The sequence below is a fragment of the Pteropus alecto genome, unplaced genomic scaffold, assembly GCF_000325575.1.
Source record: "Pteropus alecto unplaced genomic scaffold, ASM32557v1 scaffold20, whole genome shotgun sequence".
NCBI classification, from domain to species: Eukaryota; Metazoa; Chordata; class Mammalia; order Chiroptera; family Pteropodidae; genus Pteropus; species Pteropus alecto.
The window spans coordinates 4015986-4039162 of NW_006436298.1; the positions used below are offsets into that span (position 1 = coordinate 4015986).

The 23177-nt window shown below is 31.7% G+C and overlaps 1 protein-coding gene across 10 annotated transcripts in view; it reads right to left on the bottom strand.

The window, feature by feature from the left end:
- Positions 1-23177, bottom strand: part of ADAMTS6 (ADAM metallopeptidase with thrombospondin type 1 motif 6) — a 244972-nt gene that overhangs the window by 130350 nt on the left and 91445 nt on the right. For all 10 annotated transcript variants that reach the window (XR_003046702.1, XR_003046701.1, XM_025047793.1 and 7 more), the window contains 2 exons: positions 21627-21670; positions 17363-17468 (listed from right to left, as the gene is read on the bottom strand). Coding sequence is in view for 8 of the 10 variants with exons in the window: in XM_025047793.1 (XP_024903561.1) it covers positions 17363-17468; positions 21627-21670 (150 nt within the window). In the remaining 2 variants the exon portion in view is untranslated. The remainder of the gene's footprint in view (positions 1-17362; positions 17469-21626; positions 21671-23177) is intronic.

Sequence of the window (23177 nt, forward strand, 5' to 3'; positions counted from 1 at the left end):
TAAGAATTGAACTACCATATGATCCAGAAATCCTTCTACTGGGTATTTACCCCAAAGACTTGAAAACTCATATCCAAAAAGGTATTTGCACACCAACGTTCATAGGAGCATTATTCACAGTGGCCAGGACATGGAAGCAACCGAAGTGTTCTATGATAGATGATTGGCTAAAGAAGCTGTGGTACATATATACAATGGAATATCACTCAGCCATAAGAAGAGATGAAACACGGCCATTTGTGACAACATGGATGGAACTCGAGATAATCATGGTAAATTAAGTTTATTGGGGTAACATTGGTTACCAGACAGAAAAAGTTGAAAATCACGTGATATCACTTATATGTGGGATATAAACCTAAAAGCAACAAATGAACAAGACAAACAGAGACTCATGGACATGGACTATAGACTAGTGGTTACCAGAGGGAGTGGGGGAGGAGGGAGTAGGTAGACAGTTAAAGGGGGTCAAATATATGGTAGCTGAAGGAAACTGGACTTTAGGTGGTAAACACACAATAGAATATATGGATGTCAAATGATAATGTACACCTGAAAATTATATAATTGTATTAACCAATGTTACCCCAATAAACTTAATTTAAAAAAAAGTTCTACAGGTAAATTGCTCTGATTCCATTAAGTCTAAATTTCAAAATTTGTGTTTTTCTTATTTTCCTTCATAAAGATAGACCATGAAAACAACATAATCCCAGCCTAGTGGTTTTGCTTTTAGTTTTAATCCAGGAATGAGAATTTGTCAGAAGATATTCTTGAAGTAATTGATCAAGAGATGGAAAATTGATCAAGAGTAGAAAAAAAGCAATTTAAAAAAAAAAAAAAGATGTGTTCCTTCAGTATAGGAGCTTTGTTTTCATCATCACTGTATCCGAAATACATTCTATGTTAGGTAAGTAAGTACTCATTAAATCAAATTGTGCATGAGTGAAAGACTAACTACTGATCAATTGTAAATAAAACATGAGGGACAGAATTTGGAAAGCATCATATATGCATACCTCCCTTGATGGTAAATAATGTAATAAAAAAAATGTAAAATCATATAATAAGTAATAAAAGGGAGTAAGGGCAGAGTTTGGGTCAAAATAAGTGGCATCAACACTCAGACAAGGTGGTTGCTATATAGACACTGAAAGATTGTGCAATAAAGGTTATTCATTAAATTAAGCTTCTGTGACTCAGAGAGAATCTATCATATGCATCAATCTAATAACACACATGCTTTTACTCAAAAATTTTTCTATAGTAAATTAGGTAGTTTTCTATGCAAATGATATTTTTCCTTTGAAATTATATTTAACAAAACAAAATGTAATATACATATATGAAGTGATATAAATAAGGAGATAATTCCTTATGTATTTTTTATTTTTTAGGATATATGAGGCATTAATTATATTTTACATCATTTCACCACATCTGATCACTTACTGTAAAAGTAATATAATGTATTTTGTACCAGAAAATAATAACCTACTCTTAATTTTGGTACATAATTCTTATTGGTTGTTTTGGAAGATTTGTAAAAATAAAAAAGTAAACAGACTACTGAGTATAAATTTAATATGCATTTAGTCTGGAGAGTCTTTTAAAAATCATGCAGATGTTCTCAAACCAAACAGAAGATCTGTATAGTTAAGAAGAATCTTAAAATGCCTAATTCAATTTTTGCATCTAAACAGTCTTAATTTTACCATGTTGCTAAAATAGCAACATCATTTTTCGCTATATAATCATTATATTTAAACTCTGTCTTGCATTTTGTTAAACCATTGTAACAGAAAAATACAAGGGAATAAAGGGACATCTTTCTTTAAAATTATTTTCCATTTGCAATCTCTTTGAACTGTTCCTACTCATAACTGATCTTGGCTATGAATCGCTTGTTATAATAAAGCAAAGACAAAATTTAATGGATGTACTCAGAGCCTTCTATACCCACATCTGGCAAATATTTTTAGATTTAATAGTTACCCAATAAGATAGTTATTACAATTTGCTCATGTGTTTTCTAAAACAGAATTTGGAACTCAATTCTACTTATGGACTTTATATTCAATTTACCAAACTAAGTGAACTCAAGATTTTGAACTTATTTAGGAAGACATTTAACGAGGGAAGAGGAGTGCCTAGCAGAATCTAGACTCTTTCTGTAAAGCAAGTTAGCATTTATAAGCACTTCTGAATTGAAAGCTAGGTTTCCAAACTCAGTGAAATCACTGTAATACAATTACATCTTTTCTAATACTACTTAACACTTTTTTCCTTTTATCTAACTGTAAAGATGGCCGGGACCAGAGGAAACAAACTATTAGAGATGTACTAAGACTTTGGCTGCAGGGTGTGTGTGTGTGTGTGTGTGTGTGTGTGTGGTGGTAGTAGTAGTAGTAATCAAGGCAAAAATAGGAAAAGTAGCTAGAACAAGGAAAATTTTGCTATTATAATCTTCCTTGGACTATGGGCAAAATGTAACCGAATTAGCTTATGGCAGCTGAAATTCATATCAACCAGTTAGTATGATGGTGTCTGCCCACAAATTGATTTCTTTATTTTCCCCCAAAATGAACAGAATGCCTTATCAAAGTTCCTAAAATTGATAGTGACTAAATTCTACCTCAGTAGGTTTATTATTTCTAGAACACATACACACATACATAGACTTACTTTATTCTTTAATTCAGGGTCTTAATGCAGTAATTACTTGACTGGACTTATCTGTTTTTTGTCATGAGTGCATATCATGGCAAAGGCTTAATTATTCAAATAATTTGACCATTAGACTTCATTATAATAACTTTTATAAAAAAGTTTTTGTTATTATCACTGTTTTAGCTACTTTGGGAACATGCCTACATATGTGACTGCCTACATACAAAAATGTATATTGTATATATAACATACATGTGTGTATGTGGACTGATAAATGACATAATTTTGGTATCTTCTTGGCCCTGATCAAAATGTAATATTTACAAAAAAGACAATAATGAAATAGCAATAATAAAATAAAAATAGCAATATTTAAAACATAAAATTTTATAATAGATTCACAAAATCAAATATAAATGGAAAGAAATAAGAAAATAATATTATCATGCATGGGAAAACTAGTTTGGGTAAATAACAATGGCACTATACAGCTCTACAGCTTAATCAACTGACAGAGTAAAATGCTTCAGTCAAGTTCCCTTGACTAAAAATGTTTCCATTCCAGAGGAAAAAAAATTCACTTGTTTCTTCCAAAGTGTATAAAGCCTTAAAAGAACCACAAGTTTCATTTTAGAGTTAGACCTTACAATATAAACATTCATCACTCATTCATTCATTAACAATTATTGACAGTATGAGTATTACATCACATTAAAGGTCCATTTACCTCAGTCCCTATTACCCAATACATCATGTCTGGTTTTAAATTTTAAAAAATGGCAAAGCATTTTGAAACACAGTTAAAAAACACAAAACAAGCATCAAAACTAGGGTCAGATCTGACACATATTTTGGAATTAACCAACAGGAAATTTAAAATAATTATGATTATGTTAAGCGTACTAATGGAAATAGTAGACAATGTGCAAGAGAAGACAGGTAATACAGGCAGAAAGATTAAAGCAATAAGAAAAAATCAAAAGGAAATGCTAGAAATAAAAAACTAAGAAAATTATAAAATGGCTTTGATGGTCTCAATAGGAGACTGGCCTCACTGAGGAAAGAATTAGTAAGCTTAATAATAGGTCAACAGAACCTTTCCACACTGAAATGCTGAGAGGAAAAAAGAAAAGAAAGAAAGACAGAAAACAACAGAATACAACATCCTTGAAATCTGAGGCATTGTCTGAAAGTGTAACACACATGTAAACTCAATACCAGAAGTAGAATAAAGAATTACCCTATTGCCAAAATCAGGTAAATATATTACAAGAAATGAAAACAAAGAGCAATATTTCTCATGCAATAATCCTTAACAAAATATTAACAAACCAAATCCAACAATATAGAAGAAGAAGTAATCACTAAGACCATGTTTCCTCATGTGAAAGTCATATCTGATGCCCATTCTAGAGTGAACAATCAAAAATGAAAGTCTGAACATGGCATCTATGTTCAAAACTACTCACTGGCTTTCCACTGTCCTAAGAGATAACGTGCAAGCTCCTTATTATGTATATATTACCTCTATAATTTACTTGTCTACCTCAAGAGTTTCATTTCAGAACCTCTTGTTTAAGCATTTCACCATCCAGCATTATTAAAGCCCATGTAGTCATCATGATGCATCATGTTCTTTTATACTTCAGTGTCTTTGCTCAGAAAGAACTGCCAATAGAGAATTTCAATCCAATGTAAATATTATGCAAAAGTGAAGGTAAAATAAAAAATAAAAATTAAGAGAAAAATTTCCAGGAAATCTGCATTATAAAAAATACTAATGGAAATTTTTCAGGCAGAAGAAACCTAATAGATGAAAACATAGATCTACATAAATAAATTTTTGAAAGCACCTGAAATGGTAAATACATATATAAGTATATAATATATAATTTCTTGGTTTTTTTTAATTTCTATAAAAGATAATTGACAGTCTAAAGCAAAAATAATAACAAGGACTTGTAGGACTTACATAATATGTAAAAGTAAAAATCTCTGATAATAACTAAAGAATGGGTGGGAAGAAAAACATTGTGGGTGAAATGCAACATTGTAAACCATAGAGCAACTACTAAAAAATAAGTAAATAAATCGAGGCCAAAAGTGAAGAAAAATGACATGTTTCTAAAATATTCAATTAATTAAAAGAGAAAAAAAGGAAAAACTACAGGAAAAAACAGAAACAAGCAGCAAGATTAAAGACCAAATTCAGTTACATCACTAATTACAAGAAATGTAAGTTAAAAGACAAAAGAAATGTAAGTTAAAAGACAAAAATTGTCACACTGGAAAAAGCAAAACTCAATTATAAGTTGTCCAAAAGAAATACACTTTAAATATTATGACATAGGAAAGTACATAGCAAAAGGATAAAAAAAAAGATATACCATGCAAACGAAATGAAGCTGGAGTTGTTACATTAATGAGACAAAGTAGATTTCAGAACAAGTAATATTCCTAAGGACAAAAAGGGATATTCCATAATGATAAAGGACTGATTTTCCAAGAAGACATAGTAATCCTAAATGTGAATGGACTTAATTAGAAAACTTCCAAATATACGTAAAACAGATAGAAATAACAATAGAAATAGACAAATCTACACATGCATTGAGAAATTTCAACATTTCTCTATTAGCAATTGATAGATCAACTATTTTTAAAAAGATGTAAAAATATAAAAGTCTTAAAAAACACTATCAACCTAATGGATATAATTGACAATGCTAGACATTCCACCCAACAACGACCAAATATACTTTTTTTTTAAATGTGCAAGATACATTGAATAAGATATAAAACATGATAGACCATAAAGCAAGTTTCAGTGTAGAAGGATTAACATCATAGAGTACATTTTCTGGTCACAATCCCAGAAGAAATCACTATACACACACACACACACACACACACACACACATGTATATGTATACATACATATATACATATATGTATATGTATATACATATATGTGTATATAGAGAGAGAGAAAGAGAGAGAGAATTAACTGAATGAAAATGAAAATACCAAATCACAAAACTTGTGAGATGCTGCTAAAGAAGAGTTCAGAAAGAAATTTATAGTTTTAAGTCCTGTTTCTATGAAAGGAGAAAAATGCAAAATCAAAGCTTCTACTTTAAAAAGGTTAAAAGAAGAAAATAACCCAAAGTAAGGATAAGGAAGGAAATGATAAAAAGTAGAACAATTAAATTTAAAAATGAGCACACAATGGAGAAAATCAATGAAATTAAAAGTTAGATTTTAAAAATATATATGTAGAAGTAATAAACCTGTAGCTATATTGATCAAGAAAAAGGGAGGACTGACATCAGCAAGATGGCAAAATAGGTAGTTCCTGACTTTGGTCCCCTTCATAGAAAGAGCAACTAGCAAATATCCATAGATAAGATATCTTTGTGAAGATTTCAGAAACCAGGTGTGAAGCAGAAGCACCCCTCTTTCCTTGAACCACAAAATCCAAGGGAAAAAAAAAATTAGAAAGTTAAGGGAAGGAGTTTTACTTCGATCTCATTGCGCTTTTCTTAGGCCACAGCAGTACTACATCAAGGGCGTCCCCGGGGCCTATATTTTCTCCAATGGAAAAAGGAAAGCCCAAGGTGGTCATCCAGTGTCCACAGCAATCCAGGACATTCACCAGAAGGCCTATTTAGATACTGTCTCATGGGGATCACTGGACAAATCAGCTAAAGTGAAAGAAGGAAGGCAAGGCTCAAAGCAACGAGCACACATATTCCTGTTAGTGGTAGCACCTGAGCAGAGATCCCAACCAGTGGCTCTCCTCATCTGTGAAGCTGAGCCAGTGGCCTCTTTTGGCTGGGCAACCTGATTGACAGTTCTGCCAGGTTTGGATCCTCAACCATAAGTCTATCTCAGACATGCACCCATTTTAGAGCCCTACCCACCCAGCAAGTCCCACCCGACTTCTCAGTACAGCCTCCAACTGGTCCCACCCAACTTCTCAGCACAGCCTCCAACCTTGCCTAACCAGAAAGTGTGGCCAGCGATGCCAGGAAGCAATGCAGCACATCTGAGGCCAGCACAACAACAAAATACATCAGCAGCCCCACACAACTGCTGCAAAAGATAGCAAGAGGAGATGGCTTCCTCAAATGCATGGATACCAATGCAAATATACAAAGATCACAACAAAACAGATAACAACCTTCAAGAAACAAAGAAAACTAATAAGCTCCAATAACTGACCCTGAAGAAATGAACTGTCTGACAAAGAATTTAGAATAACTCTCTTAAAGAAATTAGGTAAGCTACAAGAGAACACAGATATATAACTAAATGAAATTAGAAAAACAATGTGTGGAAAAAATGGAAAAGTTCAACAACAAAATAAATGGAAACCATCCAAAAAACAATACAAATACTGGAGGTGAAGGATACAATGACTGCACTGAAGAATTCAATAAAGACTTCAACAGCAGACTTAACAAAGAAAAAGAAAAAAAAATCACTGAATTTGAAGACAAGTCAGTTGAAACTATCCCTTCGGAGGAGCAAAAGAAAAAAAATGAAAAAAAAAAGTGAAGAAAGCCTATGTTAATTACAAAATACTATTAAAAGAAACTATTTATGCATTATTATAGTCCCAGAAAGAGGAGAGAAAGGAGTAGAAAGTTTATTTATAGAAATAATGGCAGAGAACTTTCCAAATCTAGGGAGAGATGTGGATATCCAAGTTCATGAAGCTAATAGGTGCCCAAAGTTGCAACCCAAATATATCTAATCCAAGACAAATTAAAACATAATTGTCTAAAATTGAAGACAAAGAGAGAATGATTAAAATAGCAAGAAAAAAAAATCCTCACAAACAAGAGAACCCCCAGAGCCTATCAGCAGATTTCTCAGCAGAAACCTTGCAACCAAGAGAAAGTGGAATATAGTCTGAAAAATAAAAACTGCCAACCAAGAACATTTGACCTGGCAAAGTTGTCCTTCAGAAATGAAGAAGAGATATATTTTTCCAGACCAAAAACAGCAGAAGTTCATCACCACTAGACCTCCTTACAAGAAGTCCTAAAGGAGTTCTTCAAGGTAGATGAAAGGATGCAAATAAGTAACACGGAAACAAATGAAAATGTAAAGTGCACTGGTAAAAGAAAGTATAAAGTCAAATTCAGAATATTTCAATATTGTAATATGGAGGTGTGTTAATTACTTTAGTATAAAAGTTAAAGAACAAAAAAATTATTAAAATGACTACAGTTATAATAATTTGCTCATTGATATACATTATAAAAAGACCTAAATCATGACATGTAAACTATAAAATATCAGGGGGCAGTAAAAAGGTAACGTATTTGCATACAATTGAAGTTAAGTTGTTATCAGCTTACAATAGACTGTTATGTCTCTGTTTTATGTAAGCCTCATGGTAATCACAAACAAAGCAAAAACCTACAGTAGATACATAAAAGACTAAAAGAAGGCTATCCAAGTATACCACCACAGAAAATCACCAATTCACAAAGAAAAGACAACAAAAGAAATAAATGAACAAAGGAATTACAAAACAACTGAAAACAATTGATAAGATAGCTTTACTAAGTCCTTACCTATTCATAATTACTTTAAATGTAAATAGACTAAATTCTCCAATAAAAAGACATAGAATGGCTAAATGGATTAATAAAAAATAAGACTCCACTATACACTGCCTACGAGAGACTCACCTCAACTTCAAAGATGCATATAGGCTCAAAGAGAAGCAATGGAAAAAGATATTCTATGCAAATGTAAATCAAAAGGGAACAGGGGTAGCTAAACTTATAACACACAAAAGAAACTTTTTATGTTACTAAAACACTGTAACAAGAGACAAAGTAAGTCAATTCATCAAATAACAATGATAAATATTTATGCACTCAACACTGGAGCACCTAAATATATAAAGCAAATACAAACAGAACAACAACAACAAGAAGAAATAAGCAGCAATACTATAATAGTTAAGGACTACAATACCCAACTTTCAACAATGGATAAATCACACAGACAGGAAAATCAAGAACCACTGGACTTCAAGTACACTTTCTATCAAAGGGACTTTAAAGACATAAATAGATCATTCGATCCAACAATAGCAGAATACACATTCTTCTCGAGTGCATACAGAACATACTTCAGGACAGATCACACAGTAGGTAACAACAAAAGTCTAAACAAATTTAAAAAGACTGAAATTATTTCAAGTCTTTTTTCTGATCACAATAGTATGAAACTAGAAATCAACAACAGGCAAAAAAAGCAGAAAATTCTCAAACATGCTGCTGAACAATCAATGGTTCAAAAAAGAAATCAAAAGGGTAATTAAAAACTATCTTAAGGCAAACATAAATGGAAACACAACATACCAAAACTTATAGGATGCAGCAAAAGTGATTCTAAGAGGGACATTTATAGCAATAAATGCATACATTGAGATGAAAACAAAAATCTCAAATAAACTACCTAACTTTGTCTCAAGAAACTAGGAAAAAAGAACAAATTAAGGACAAATTTCATAGATGGAAGAAAATAACAAATAACAGAGCAGAAACAAATGAGTGAAACTAGAAAAACATCAATGAAATCAAGGGCTTTTTTTTTGAAAAGATAAACCAAACTGACAAACTTTAGCTAGGATAACTGGAAAATGAGACTTAAATAAATAAAACCAATAATGAAAAAGGAGACATTACAACCATAGAAATGCAAGGATCATAAGAGATACTATGAACAATTACATACCAACAAACTGCATAACCTAGAAGAGGAAAAATTCCTAAAAACATAAAATCTACTAAGACTGAATCATGAAGAAATAGAAATTCTAAACAGACCAAAAACAATAAGTAAATGCCAATAACAAAAAGTATATGAATTCACTGGTAAATTCTATCAAACATTTAAAGAATTAATATCAATCTCTCTCAAACTTTTCCAACAAATTGAAGAGGAACAACACTCCTAAACTCATTTTACAAGGTCAACATTACCCTGATGTCAAATCCAGATGAAGACTCTACAAAACAGGAAAACTACAGGATGATATCCCTAATGAATAGAGAAAAATTCTCAAAAAGAAAAAAATACTAGTAAAACAAAATAGACAATACGTTAAAAGGATCATACACAATGATCAAGTAGGACTCAAACCTCAGATGCAAGGATGATTCAACACATGCAAATCAATAAACGTGATACATCATATTAATAGAACGGAATATAAAAATCTTATGACCATCTCAGTAAAGAATAAAAAGCATTTGACAAAATTCAAGTCTCCTTTGTTATAAAAACTCTCAACCAAGTGGGTATAGAGGAAACATACCTCAACATAATAAAGGCCATATGTGACAAGCCCCTAGGTGTATTATACTCAATGGTGAAAGGTTTAAAACTTTTCCTCTAAGATAAGAAAAAAGATAAGAACGTCCTCTACACTCTCACCATTCTTATTCAACATAAAAGTCCTGGCCAGACCAATCAGGCAAAACAAATGAATGAATGAATGAATGAATGAATGAATGAATAAATAAATAAATAAAGCCATCTAAATCAGAAAGGAAGACGTAAAATTGTCTCTGTTTGAGATGACATGATCTTGTATATATAAAATCCTAAAGACTCTACCAAAAATGGTTAGAACTAATAAATTCGGTGAAGTGCAAGATATAAAATCAACATACAAAAATCAGTTGTGTCTCTATACACCAACTGTGAACAATCTGAAAAAGAAATAAAACAATTCCATATATAATAGTGTCAAGAACAATAAAATCCTAAGGAATAAATATAACCAGATGTGAAAGATATGTACACTGAAAACTATAAGACATTGATTTTAAAAACTGAAGAAAACAGAAATAAATGGAATAATATCCATGTTAACAAATAGGAATATTTACTAGTGTTAAAAATGTCCACACTATCTAAAGCCATCTATAGACTCAATGCGACTCATATCAAAATTTCAATAACGTTTTTCACAGAAATAGAAAAACAATCCTAAAATTTGTATAGAATCACAAAAGACCCCAAAGAGCAAAGCAATCTTGAGAAAGAATGAAGATGGAGGAATCACTTCGTGGTTTCAAACTATATTACAAAGCTGTAGTAACTGAACAAGTATGATACTGGCATAAAAATAGATAAACCAATGAACAGAATATGGAGTCCAGAAAAAACCCACACATATATGGGCAACTAATATTTGAAAAAAGAACAAAGAATAGTTAATGGGGAAAGGATATTCTCTTCAATAAATAGTTTTAGAAAAATTGGACATTCCCATACAAAAAATAAATAAATTAGTCAAATATGTGGTGACATTAAAGAATTAAAAATTTAAAAAAAAATAAAAAATTAAATTAAAACTCTATCCTTCATAACTCAGAAGATTTAGTCAAAACGGATTAAAGACTTAAATGTAACACCAGAAACCATAAAACTCCTAGGAGAAAACATAGAGGAAATGCTCCTTGACATTGGTCTTGGCAATGAATTTTTAGATGTGACACCAAAAGTATAAGCAACAGAAGCAAAAATAAACACATAGAACTATAACAAACTAAAAAGCTTTTGCAAACAAAAGAAACAGTCAACAAAATGAAAAGGCAACCTAAGGAATGGGAGAAAATATTTGCAAACTAAACATCTAATGAAGGGTTAACATGAAAAAATATAAGGAACTCATACAACTCAATAGAAAAAAAAAAAATCTGATATAAAAATAGGTAAAGGACCTGAAGAGATAGATGTTTTTCTTGGGACAAACAAACAGCAAACAAGCACATGAAAAGGTGCTCAACATCACTAATTATCTGGGAAATACAAATCAAAAACACAATGAGGTATCACTCCACACATGTTAAAGTGGCTATCATCAAAATGCCAAGAGATTACAAGTGCTGGTAAGGATGTGGAAAAAAGAGAACCCTTGTGTACTGTTGATAGGAATGTAAATTTGGTGATGCCACTACGGAAAACAGTATGGAAGATTGTAAAAAAATTAAAAATAGAACTACCATAAGATCCAGCAATCCTACTTCTAGGTATATAGCCATATGAAATGAAATCACTATCTTAAATAGATATATGTACCCCTATGTTCAATGCAGCATTATTCGCAGTAGCCAAGATATGGAAATATCCTAAGTGTCCACTAATAGATATACGGATAAAGAAAATGTGATGTGTATATGCTTGTATGTGTGTGTAATAGAATATTCCATTGTGTGCATGGAATATTATTCAGTTATTAAAAAAAAAAGGCAATCCTGCCATTTGTGACAACATGGATGAACCTTAAGGGCATTATGGTAGGTGAAATAAGTCAGATTAAGAAGACAAATACTGAATGTCTCATTTATACATGGAATCTAAAAAAGCCAAACTCATAAAAACAGAGTAATATGTTGGTTGCCAGGGGCTGGGATGTGGGTGAAATGGGGAGATTTTGTTCAAAGTGTACAAACTTGCAGTTATAAGATGAATAAGTTCTGGAAGGTCTCATGTAAAGCATGGTGACAGTAGTTTACGACACTGCATTGTATACTTGAGAGCTGCTAAGAAAGTGGATCTTAAATGTTCTCACCACACACACAAAAAAGAGTAATTATATGATGTGATGGATGTGTTAACTAACCTTATCATGGTAATCATTTCGCAATATATACATGTATCAAATCATCACGTTGTACACTTTAAACTTATACAATGTTATATGTCAATTATATCTCAATAAAGCTGGAAAAAAGAAAAAAGGAGAAAACACAAATTACAAATATCAGGAATGAATGATGGAACATTATTATTTACATTACAGACAATTTATAAAGACAATAAAAGAACATAATGAACAAGTATATCATAATAAATTTGATAATTTAGTTAAAATAGTCTAATACTTTGAAAGATAATTAACAAAAAGACTCAAAAGATTTAAAAATGTTATTTCATAGCTAATAAAAAATTAAATTATTAACTAATAATCATAACGAAAATTCCTGGCTCATATGGCCTCATTGGTAAATTGTATTTAACATTTAAGGAAGAAATAACATCTGCCTAATGTATACAAACTCTTCCAGAAACTGAAAAACATTCCTAACTCAATTTATAACATTAATTTTATACTGATACCCGAACTAGCAAAAAACATTAAAGGAAAAGTACAAATCAACCAATTTTTCTAAAGAAATTGTGCTAAAATAATTGAATATTCATGAGATGAAAAAGAGGAACCTCACACCATACAAAAAAAATTAATTCAAAATGGATCATAGCTCTTAATGTAAAAAAGTATAAAACTTCTAGACAAAAATATAAGAAAATTTTCACAGTCTTGAAGTAGGCAAAGATATGTTCAGACATAAAAAAATGCAAATAAGAAAAAAAAATTTTTTAATTAGACTCATCGAAATTCTGCTTTTCATAAGACATCATTAAAAATGAATGGCAGGTAACAGAGTTGGAGAAAATATTCTCATTAAGTACATATAATGATGACTTTTATCTAGATTATATTGAGAACTTACAAGTCAATAAGAAGAAAACATCTCAGTTTTTTAAAAAGTTGGAAAAGAATTTGAATAGACATTTAAAGAAGATAATGAATGACAAATAAGCACATGAAAAGATACCATCATCACTAACATTATTAGTTCATCAGAAAATAAACGGTCAAGTAATTAAAACCACAATGAGATACCACTAAATGCATAATAATGGCTAAAATAAAAAAGACAATAACAAATGTTGGCAAGTATCTGAAGTCATCAAAACTGTCATAGATTGCTAGTGGGAATGCAAAATTGTCTATAGCCATTTTGAAAAAGTTTATCTGTTTATTATAAAGTGAAACGAACATGTATTATGCTATCAGTACTATTATCCAAGAGAAATGAAAGCATATGTCCATATAAATACTTATACATGTATATTCACAGAAGCACTATTCATAATCACTCCAAACTAGAAACAATCTAAAATGTGTTATGTGTATTGCGATATTCAGGGAAAAAAAAGAACTGATACACAACATAGATGAATCTCAAAAACACTGAGCTGAGGGAAAGAACCTAGACACAAGAGTACCCCCTATGCACATTTATTTTTAAAAAAAGCTACAGAGAAAAACAAGCCTGATCTACAGTGATAGAGAGTAAATCTACGGTTGTCTGGTGCCAGGGAAAGGGGAAGGAGGGTGGAGATGGTAAAGGAGACAAGGGGCCTTTTTAGGTAACAAAAATGTTGGTATCTTGATTGTCGTGGTACTTACATGGTTATATACATTTGTCAAAATTCATTAAACTGTACACAAAATGGATACACATTTATTATATGTAAATTATACTTAAATAACATTTTAAAGTCTATTCATGGGAAAGCAACTCCTCCAGAAAATAGAATACTCCTTAATTCATTTTATAAAACTAACATTACTTTGATACCAAAACTAGAAAAGGCATTAAACTTCCAAATACCTTGGTGTATGTTTATTATTAACCTTCTATTATGAAAGCACAACACTGATGAAGCATTTAAAGACACTTAGATACTTGCAGCAAGAGAACTGAAGTTTAAAGAAAACTAATAAGAGCTTCCTAACACAGGTAACTTAATTTACAATTTTATCTTGAAAGTTTTGCCACATTTCTAATTTTTAAAATTTCATCTCCTAACCGATCTTCCATAGAAAGCATATTCCTATTGGTAAAACCAAACACTGATATTGATTTCCAAAAGCAAGATCAATATATCCCTATAGCTTTCAGTACAACTTTAACACTTCTTTAATTTTCTCAAAATCAGAGTTATAGTTTACTCAATCACAATTAAGAAATAAGTGTCGCATCTAAAAGATTTATGCCTATTTAGGACCTATTCTTATTTGTGAAAAAAAATTAGGCATAATGAACTCCCATACACACATCATCAAGATTATTCCTGCTTTATCTTTCACTTTTTTCCCTTTCTTTTAAAAGAAAATCTTAGATGTCTTGTCACTTCAGTCCTACATACTTCAATGTGCATCCCTAAAAAACATAAATATTTTTAAGATCTCTTTTAAGATTATTTTTGTACAGTGTAGATACATTAGTAGTTTTCTCAAAACACCAGAGGTCTGGCTGAATTCTTGCCACCTCTCTTCAACATTATAATTTCTTCAACTTCTGAAACCTATAGCAACTATATAATTAATGAAAAAAACTTTCAAAGAACACTCTTTTTATATAGTTTCATTAAATGCCTTTGGCTTATAGCCTACATTAATGGTAGACATGTCATTTAGATATAAAACAAACCTCATTTTTTCATTTGACAAAGAAACTAATTTTTTTGTTTTATTTCTCATGGAGAGAAATAAAAGTGGTCACTAAGTCTCAGTAAAGAAAAAAGTTATCCCACAGCTGTCTAAATGGATACTATATCCCTACACAACTATATATGGTGCAAAACCATATTCTAAATAATTTTTTAAAAGGCAGACAATATTCTCACAGTCCAGTGACTCAGTAGAGACTCTTCTCAGTAATTCGTGGTCAAATATTCTTCACTGCGATGAATCTGCAGATATCCTCACATCACTTAACATTCATCCTACTAAATGATACAAGTTATAAAAATGCAGTATACTTTATCTGAAAAGTATACTTGATATATTTACCATGGCTATTGCTTTGTTTCAGGAAGAATCGAGAGCTCTGTATTTTAATGGCAACATGAGTTGTGCCAGAGTTGAGTTGCTAAGCTCCTTAAAGCTAAACCGTAAGATCTTAAAATCAAGTAAAGGGATCTTTAGCTATGAAATAGATTTTCCCTAACTGACCAAATAAGAATTTGACATATTGAAAAAGATAATATGTTAAACAACATATCCTGTCTAGTGGTCTGGGGGAAAGGAGATGAGGGTAGTCGCATATTAATCAACTGTACATGGAAAGAAAGAAAGGTAATTTTTAGTTTGTCAAATAACATTTCTGAATGGAAGCATTTCTTCTGGCTCTCAATATAAATGATTTTGTAGACTCCTGCCTTTTTTTAACACTCACACTACCAAACAAGAATTAGCCATGAAATAAAGTTACTCCAAGGCACATAAATCTTAAGAACTACATTCTACTTCTTTCCCAATTCTTCTACTTACATATAAACTATTCATCTTAGGAAAAATTCAAAGGAATTACCCATTAAGCCAAAAAAAAATCTGGGAAGCCTGAGAGTAGCTCGGTTAGAATCTTCTAAAAGATACAGAGATAAACCCTCACCTTGGCTACAGTGCATACGTTGGCATTGACTAACTTGTGACTGCATGAAGTAACAGTGCTCTCATACATACATTATTCATCCGCTATATTACTTTTCCTGACCTTTCAATTTAATTTAATTTAACAGAACCTATTACATTTAGTCTGGCTGCATGAGATTATGACAGACATTAATGAGCCAGATTTTTAAGCGCGTTGAAGATAAACTGACTGCTTAAGAGGGCTTTCCCCTTTAGTTCCCCTGCTGTGTATCGCAAGGGGAACTAGGACACCAATATTTTTAGGACTTCATTAAAAGTATAATACTGATTTGTCCCCATGTCTGAATCAAGTCAGGTTTGAAACTTGCTGGTAACTTGAAGTTACACACAAATCAATACCAATTTGGTAAAATTTAAATTGCAATTTTCAAAATAATAAACAGATTGACTCAATTTTACTCTCTATTTTTAAAAAAAAAAAAGCTGAACCACAGATTTATCTCAGGATTGACCTCTGAGGCAAGTGTATAATAAACATTCTTTTTTATTGGTTCTTCCGCTGCACCACCCATTTCTCTACCAAAAAAGCAGACTGTAAAACTTATATCATGCAAATGTCAGGAGTTCTTGCAAACAGGCTGCTTGTTTGAGTTAAAAATGTTTGACTATCTTTTTAAAGTTTTCAAACTTCTCTCCCTCCACATGAGCAGGCTTTTATATTTACTACTGCCTGCTGCTTGAAGTCAATTAAGGGCTTTTTTGTTGTTGTTGTTATTGTTGGGAGGTTGGAGAAGGGGAAGCCATAGAACAGTTTTGGGCACACATTTATTTAAAACAAATATTAAAAACTCTAGATCCTCCTAAAAAGTAGTGAGGATGATATCTCACCACTCATGTAACATCAGTTTGGCTTTCTTTCTTTTCAGTGACATACAAGTACATCTGAAAATACAAGTTACATAGCAATGAGTGAACAAACTTTATGCCTGGAAAAGGTATGCTTAGGGCTGTACGAAAAGTGAAAATTCAAAGTACATTTTATGGTAATGGTGTCAATGATGATTTTAAAATATATAGGTGTTGTCACTTGAGGAAAAGAAAGATCATTTCAACAACTTGACTTTGAGGAACCAGGTGTTGAGTAGACTGTGCTAAAGCTAAATTATTTCAAATGTATATAATAACAAAACTTTAAGTGTGGTGCATTCACTACTCCAAGAATACTAGTCATTGAATCAAAAAGATTAACAAGTCTCCAGTTCTTAAGATGATTTATCTCAATACTCCAAATGATAACATTCTCTATAGAATCAGACAAAAAAAGCAGTAAAATATGGTTGAACACATGCGTTCCACACAGTAGTTATGAGTTGCTCAAAAGAGCGAAGTTCTAAAATTTATTTTGATTTTCTTAAACTCACTCACTTGTGACCAATCTCATGTGCAATGGTAAAAGCTGAACCCAGGCCAATGTCTTCATTAATGCTGCAGCTTCTTTCAGGCTCACACATTCCAGCCACGGAGGCCAAGCCTGAATAAACAGAAGGAGACACAAAGGGTCAAGCCAAGGTGTTTCAGTCTTAAAAAGCCCATACTTATAAATGCCTGGATTCTTTTTAATAACCTCCATGCACAGAAGGAGCAGTTGGCAAAAGGTTAACTTTCTAGTCATTTGCAAAATCACTGGGGGGAGTTTCACTTTGCCGGCTAGACATTAATATTTTTTGAACTGCAGTCAGTGCTGGAAAATGTCTAGACTAGGGGTTAGATTTATAAATTTTACTTCTGGTAACTTGGGACCACCTAGTAACTTGAGCCAGAAGAGGGAATTCAAGAAAGCATTTCTATTTTAACATTCTACAGGCTGTAGAAAGCAAAATATATCCACATTATTTTTCTAAAGAGATCTGTTTAAGTTTAGTGGGTTCATAAAAATATACAAGCAACTTTTTAGTTAACAAAAAAAAGGGAATCCCAAATGGTTTTCAAAATGACATTTTTATAAAAACAAAAATGAATGATTCAAAAGAGAAAAAGGAGAACTGTTAAAGATGGGAGATTTTTGCATTTTTTTAATCATCTGAAATTAGTCCTGATAGTGACGCAACAATTTCTTTAAATATTTTAATGGTAGGAAAGTCATTCACACATTCAGTGTAGTTCTCCCCTCTCCCATCCCCCTTCAATGCATTCGTGTTTTACTAATAAAGCAAAAACTACGGTGTTAATTCGCTGACTCTAGTGAAATGTTATGTTACTCAAAGTATTCTTCCTTTGGGAATTTTAGTATGTAAAAGCTTTAATATTTATTTCCAAATAAAGATCATGCTCTGTGAATTAGTACATAACTTTAAAACAGTGCTTAGAAAAAATAATTTTTGTGCAAACGATAAAATGCCATGTGTTATAAGAAAATAGATGCCAACTCATACTTAACACACATAAAGATAAAAGTTATTTAGAAGACATTGAAGGAAAAGTAGGAAAAACATTTCATGTGTTAGTAGTCTACTATCATCATCCAAGTATTAATAATTATCTTCCCACCAAAAGTGATTTTAATCCAATTCAGTGAATACGTATTGAGTTTAATAAACAATATTCTGTGCTAGGTACAATTTCCCAGTTATTCTAATTTGGAATGATAAAAGATGTTCGATTCATATTTTTACTGACAAGAAAGCTCGAGAAATTGTTTCTGAGTATCTTCTAATATAAAACATCAACATAATAACCCCACTGGAACATAGATGAGGTTAGTGCTGGATTTGCTTACAGATTATTTACTTTTCCTGCTGTTTTATGTGGAAGAGGCAGGAGTTGGGGATGGGGTTGATTTCTGCCTCACAGAGTTATTATAAACACTGGGGTCACCCTTGTGCTGCCCCTTCCATTCGCTTCGAAGTCTTGGGATGTGAAGAAGATGTAAAAAAAGGGACTACTTGGGGCAAGGCGACTTAATTGTTTTAGTTAATAAAAAACATTTAATAAATGCTAGTTTCATATTCCAATGAGAGAAAGCAAGACAGAAAGAGAAAGAAAACAAAATAAGTTTGCAGCACGTTATCTGGCTTTAAGCTCTTGGGTTCAATATGGACCATGATATAGGAAGAACAGAGCCACTCAAAACTGTTTCTGTTTTGAGCTTTATGAAATTTGTTTTTATTTTTTAAAAAGAATTACTAAGAATAATTATTGTTAAATTACATTTGTTATATTTCCAAAAATACATTCTTTCATGGGTTAGCTTTTCATTTGTCATTGTTGTTTGGTATGTGCCATGTGACTGTATTTTGAATTGAGAATTCTCAATGACACCCCAAGGTATATTTGCAAACACAGACAGACTTCTATGTCTAATATAAAATTGTTAGCTCTACTGAAAGAACAACTTAAGAAAGAACATGTTTGGTAAATAACTACTACTTGTTGAAAATATAAAGGTAAATCTTAACTAAAGTAAAAGAACAATCTAAAAGCTAATGTATTTGCACAACCTCCCACCATTTTCTGTATTCCTATAAAATTGAAGCTGTCAAAGTTCTTATGTGTGATTGTGTTAATAGGAGTTTGATTAGTATTTGGGTCATTTAGATTTCCTCAGTTTGATGGCCACAATTTGCACCCTTAAATCTACTTAACCATGTTACAAATGGTCATCAAGGGCACTAAACAAGAGAATATGAAAGAATCAGCATAAAAATCAAGGTGAAAGTTACCAGAATGGCCACTCAAAAAGAAAAAAAACTGATCAATTCTGATAATATATTTTCCAAATAAGAAGATCAGTCAACACGGGTATAATAGATATATGCAGTTCATGTAGTTTAACAGACAGTATAAAAGATAATTTATAATGGTTTATAATTTATAATGGTTTGAAAAACAACATATTTAGCTTGCAAATGCATTGATGTGTATTGATTCTAGAAATTAATAAACTATCAAAGTTTGAACACATTATTTTGAGGGAAACAAAAGGAGAAGTAGGGTAGGAAAATACCTCAAACTACTTTGGCAAAAAAGACAAAAGTACTAGGCAGTGTTATTACTAATGTTCCAATGAAGAACATATCTCGATGTAAATAATCTACCTTCATAAAGCAGAATAGAATGTGTATAGATATGTACATACTTCCTCAAATACATATATATACCAGAAATATACAAGCTCTAGCTTGTACTTTCTTTGAGACTTAGTGTCTACTGCATTTAGATTGATTAAGCACTTAGTAAATGTTTTCAGAATTTGATCAATAACAGAGAAGGTAAGTTAAACAGTATAGGTAATTTCCACATTAAATAATAATATCAGTTCATTTTTTATAGTACTTCTTTACTAAAAACTGTTATATTTTCTTAAATGATTTTAACAATATCCCTGAGGCATTAAGGGCAGATATTGCTTCTACTTCATAGATAAGGAAGCTAAATAAACTATAAAAGGTAATGTACTGGAACTGTCAAAACCAGTGGTTAGTTTCCAGTTCAAGATCTTGTTAACCTAAAACACTACACAGAAAATCTTTTTCATATGAGCTCTCGCAGCAGAGAGCTCTTTCTACATTATGTTTTTTAACTGGCAAACTTTTCCATCATAATACTCATCCTTGGCAAACAGGAATTTCTTCTTTAGCCATAAATCCTGAGGGAAGTGAGGTAAGAGAGGACTGAAAGGCAGGTAAAATCATCAAGAGAAATTTTAATCTCTGAAGAGATAATCAACTGAACTCCCCAGCAAGTTGGGCAAGACTTTTTCTCTCCCTTGAATTTAATCTTCCCAAAATTCTTATGAGGTGCATAGGAATAGATTTCTTAATTATTCCTTTACAGATAAAAAAGTTGAGACTTGTCATAGAGAAACCAGAGAATTCACCTTCGGTTGCTTAACTTCTGTGTCTGTAAAAAGCCTCTATGATACTAAAAAAAAAAAAAATCATAGAAAAAAGTTTCTGTTTTTTAAAAGAACTCTAGTTGCTTAATGATTTAATCTACTTGAAAGCTACCTTTCCCCCTTCCCATTTGTATCTCAGTTAACTTTTACCAGTATAAAGTTATGCTCTGCAACAAAATGTGATTTTTTTAAATTCTGTAATACTACAGAAATGCTTTTTAAAGAACAAATGATATTTGTGGAGCACAAAAAAAAAAAAACAATCCTGTCCTCTCTACTACTGTCTGTAATATTGTATAAAATTACTTTTTTTGCTCAGGTACTAAAAATTTCCAATATCTTAATTTATGAGGATATACTATTTCCATCAAATTGTTCCCAAAAATAGTACTGTTTTCAATACTTCTTCCCTAAGTATCACCAAAGTTTTTTTTTTTCCTTCCCTTTCTCAGTCTGAGATTTGAAGATGCTGGTTGCTTTTATTTGCTCTCACACTCACTGGCATTTTTGGAAAATACATTATAGAGATGAATTACATGAAAATGAGTGGTAACTTTTTAATTTATCGTCATTGGTGATTGTGAATCATTTTCTAAGTTGTTTTTAATCATCATTCTACTTGTTTCCTGCTAAATGACACATCCACAAAGGTCAGATTTAACAATTTTTAGGAATAATTTCAGATATGTCAGAAAGGAGAATGACAATAAGTAAACCCATTGGACCGAAGAGACAATCTGAATTGTCCACCTTTTATAAAAACAAACAAACAAATGAACAAACAAAAAAACTTACCCAGTGTTCCACAGGGCTTATTTTTATAAGTGCAGATATCATATCTATAAAGGAAAAAAAAGAGAGAGATGAAATTTGTAATCTGATCAAATTTGTAAAATATTTTCACATATTCATCACATTTCTTTCTTGGAACTCTGGTTGTCAAACCACAATCAGTGCAATTATGAGCAGCCAGCTGGAGTGTTGGCATTTTCAACACTCTGGGGGACACACCGCCAGCTACACTACACTCGCAGCCTCTGGCTGCAAGCCAATGGGACACCTGCCAGTGAGAAAGAAAGGTTAAAGTGGACGTTTGTAATTGCAAGTCCCATAAAACCATCTACCTTACTGTTTTGAAGCTAGAATAACTTCTCTGCAGACTGCTACTGCTTCTACAAAAAAGCAAATGGATGGCTTTTTATTCCCAATCTCTTTTAAATCTGCTGGAATATTTTCTTACTATAGCTAGAGACTGTATTTTATACTTCTGAACTGCAAGCACTATTTGGAGTTCTTTCAACTCTAACACAGGTTCTTGGGTTTTTGTTTTTTAAACTAGTGCAATACTAGCAATAGAAATAACATTGATATCGCATAGTTTTCCTAGTTGTATACCAGCAATTTAGCTTGGTTAAAATACAAATATTTTAAGTGATTTATAATCAGCTAAACAAATAGCTCAATAGGAAACTTTCCTAATGTCGGCCAGACTTCTAACTCTGTGTTGAATTATAACTCAGTACAAAAGAAGGAGTTCACAAATATGCTGCAGATTTTAAAATATATTACATTGAGAATGCTAAATCAATATTGGTATAAATGCTTATTTTAAGCACTTTTATAATATTCCTATAAATTAATTTTTAAGACCAAAAGTATACAAAGTTTCTCAAGTGAGAATAAAAAATAAATTTAAAAAGACTGAACATTTTTATTTGCCTATATTTTATGCTAGGAAGAAAAAGCTTTTCAGGAAAAAAATAAAATTTCACAAATTATAGGAAAATCCAAGTTGTGAAAGTTCTCTTTTATTGTACATAAATGATAATCAGTCCATACTACTGGGGTAAGGGGTTACTACTTAATCCTCTGATCAACTCTTCATCTTCATCTTGTTCGAACTCTACAAATCTTGCTTCCTTAGATTTGAAGAAAGGCATTTCTTTTCCTCTTGCATAACTTTTTCTTCTGACCACTCTCACACTCATCCTTTCTCTTATCTTGTAATTGATAAACCACAGGATTGTAGTATCTGGTACTCTCTTGAATGTAAGATATAGAGAGGGTACTTGGTGAATTTACTAAAGCACCGGAAAGTATATTTTGGGTGTCTCAATTGATTTATCTTGTGATCACAGTGTGGAATGCCTATATTACATGGACAGAACCCATACTAGCAGTCTTCAAGAAAATATAAACAAAGACTTTCCAAGGGTAATGCAGATACAAATGTTTAAGTAGAATGTTTCTAAATCCTCAACTTCCACATGTGCCTGTTCCTAAAATTGACCCGCCTGAGAATGCACCTGTAAGCCATCAGTTTTCCTTTCCTCTTTGCCTCTCATA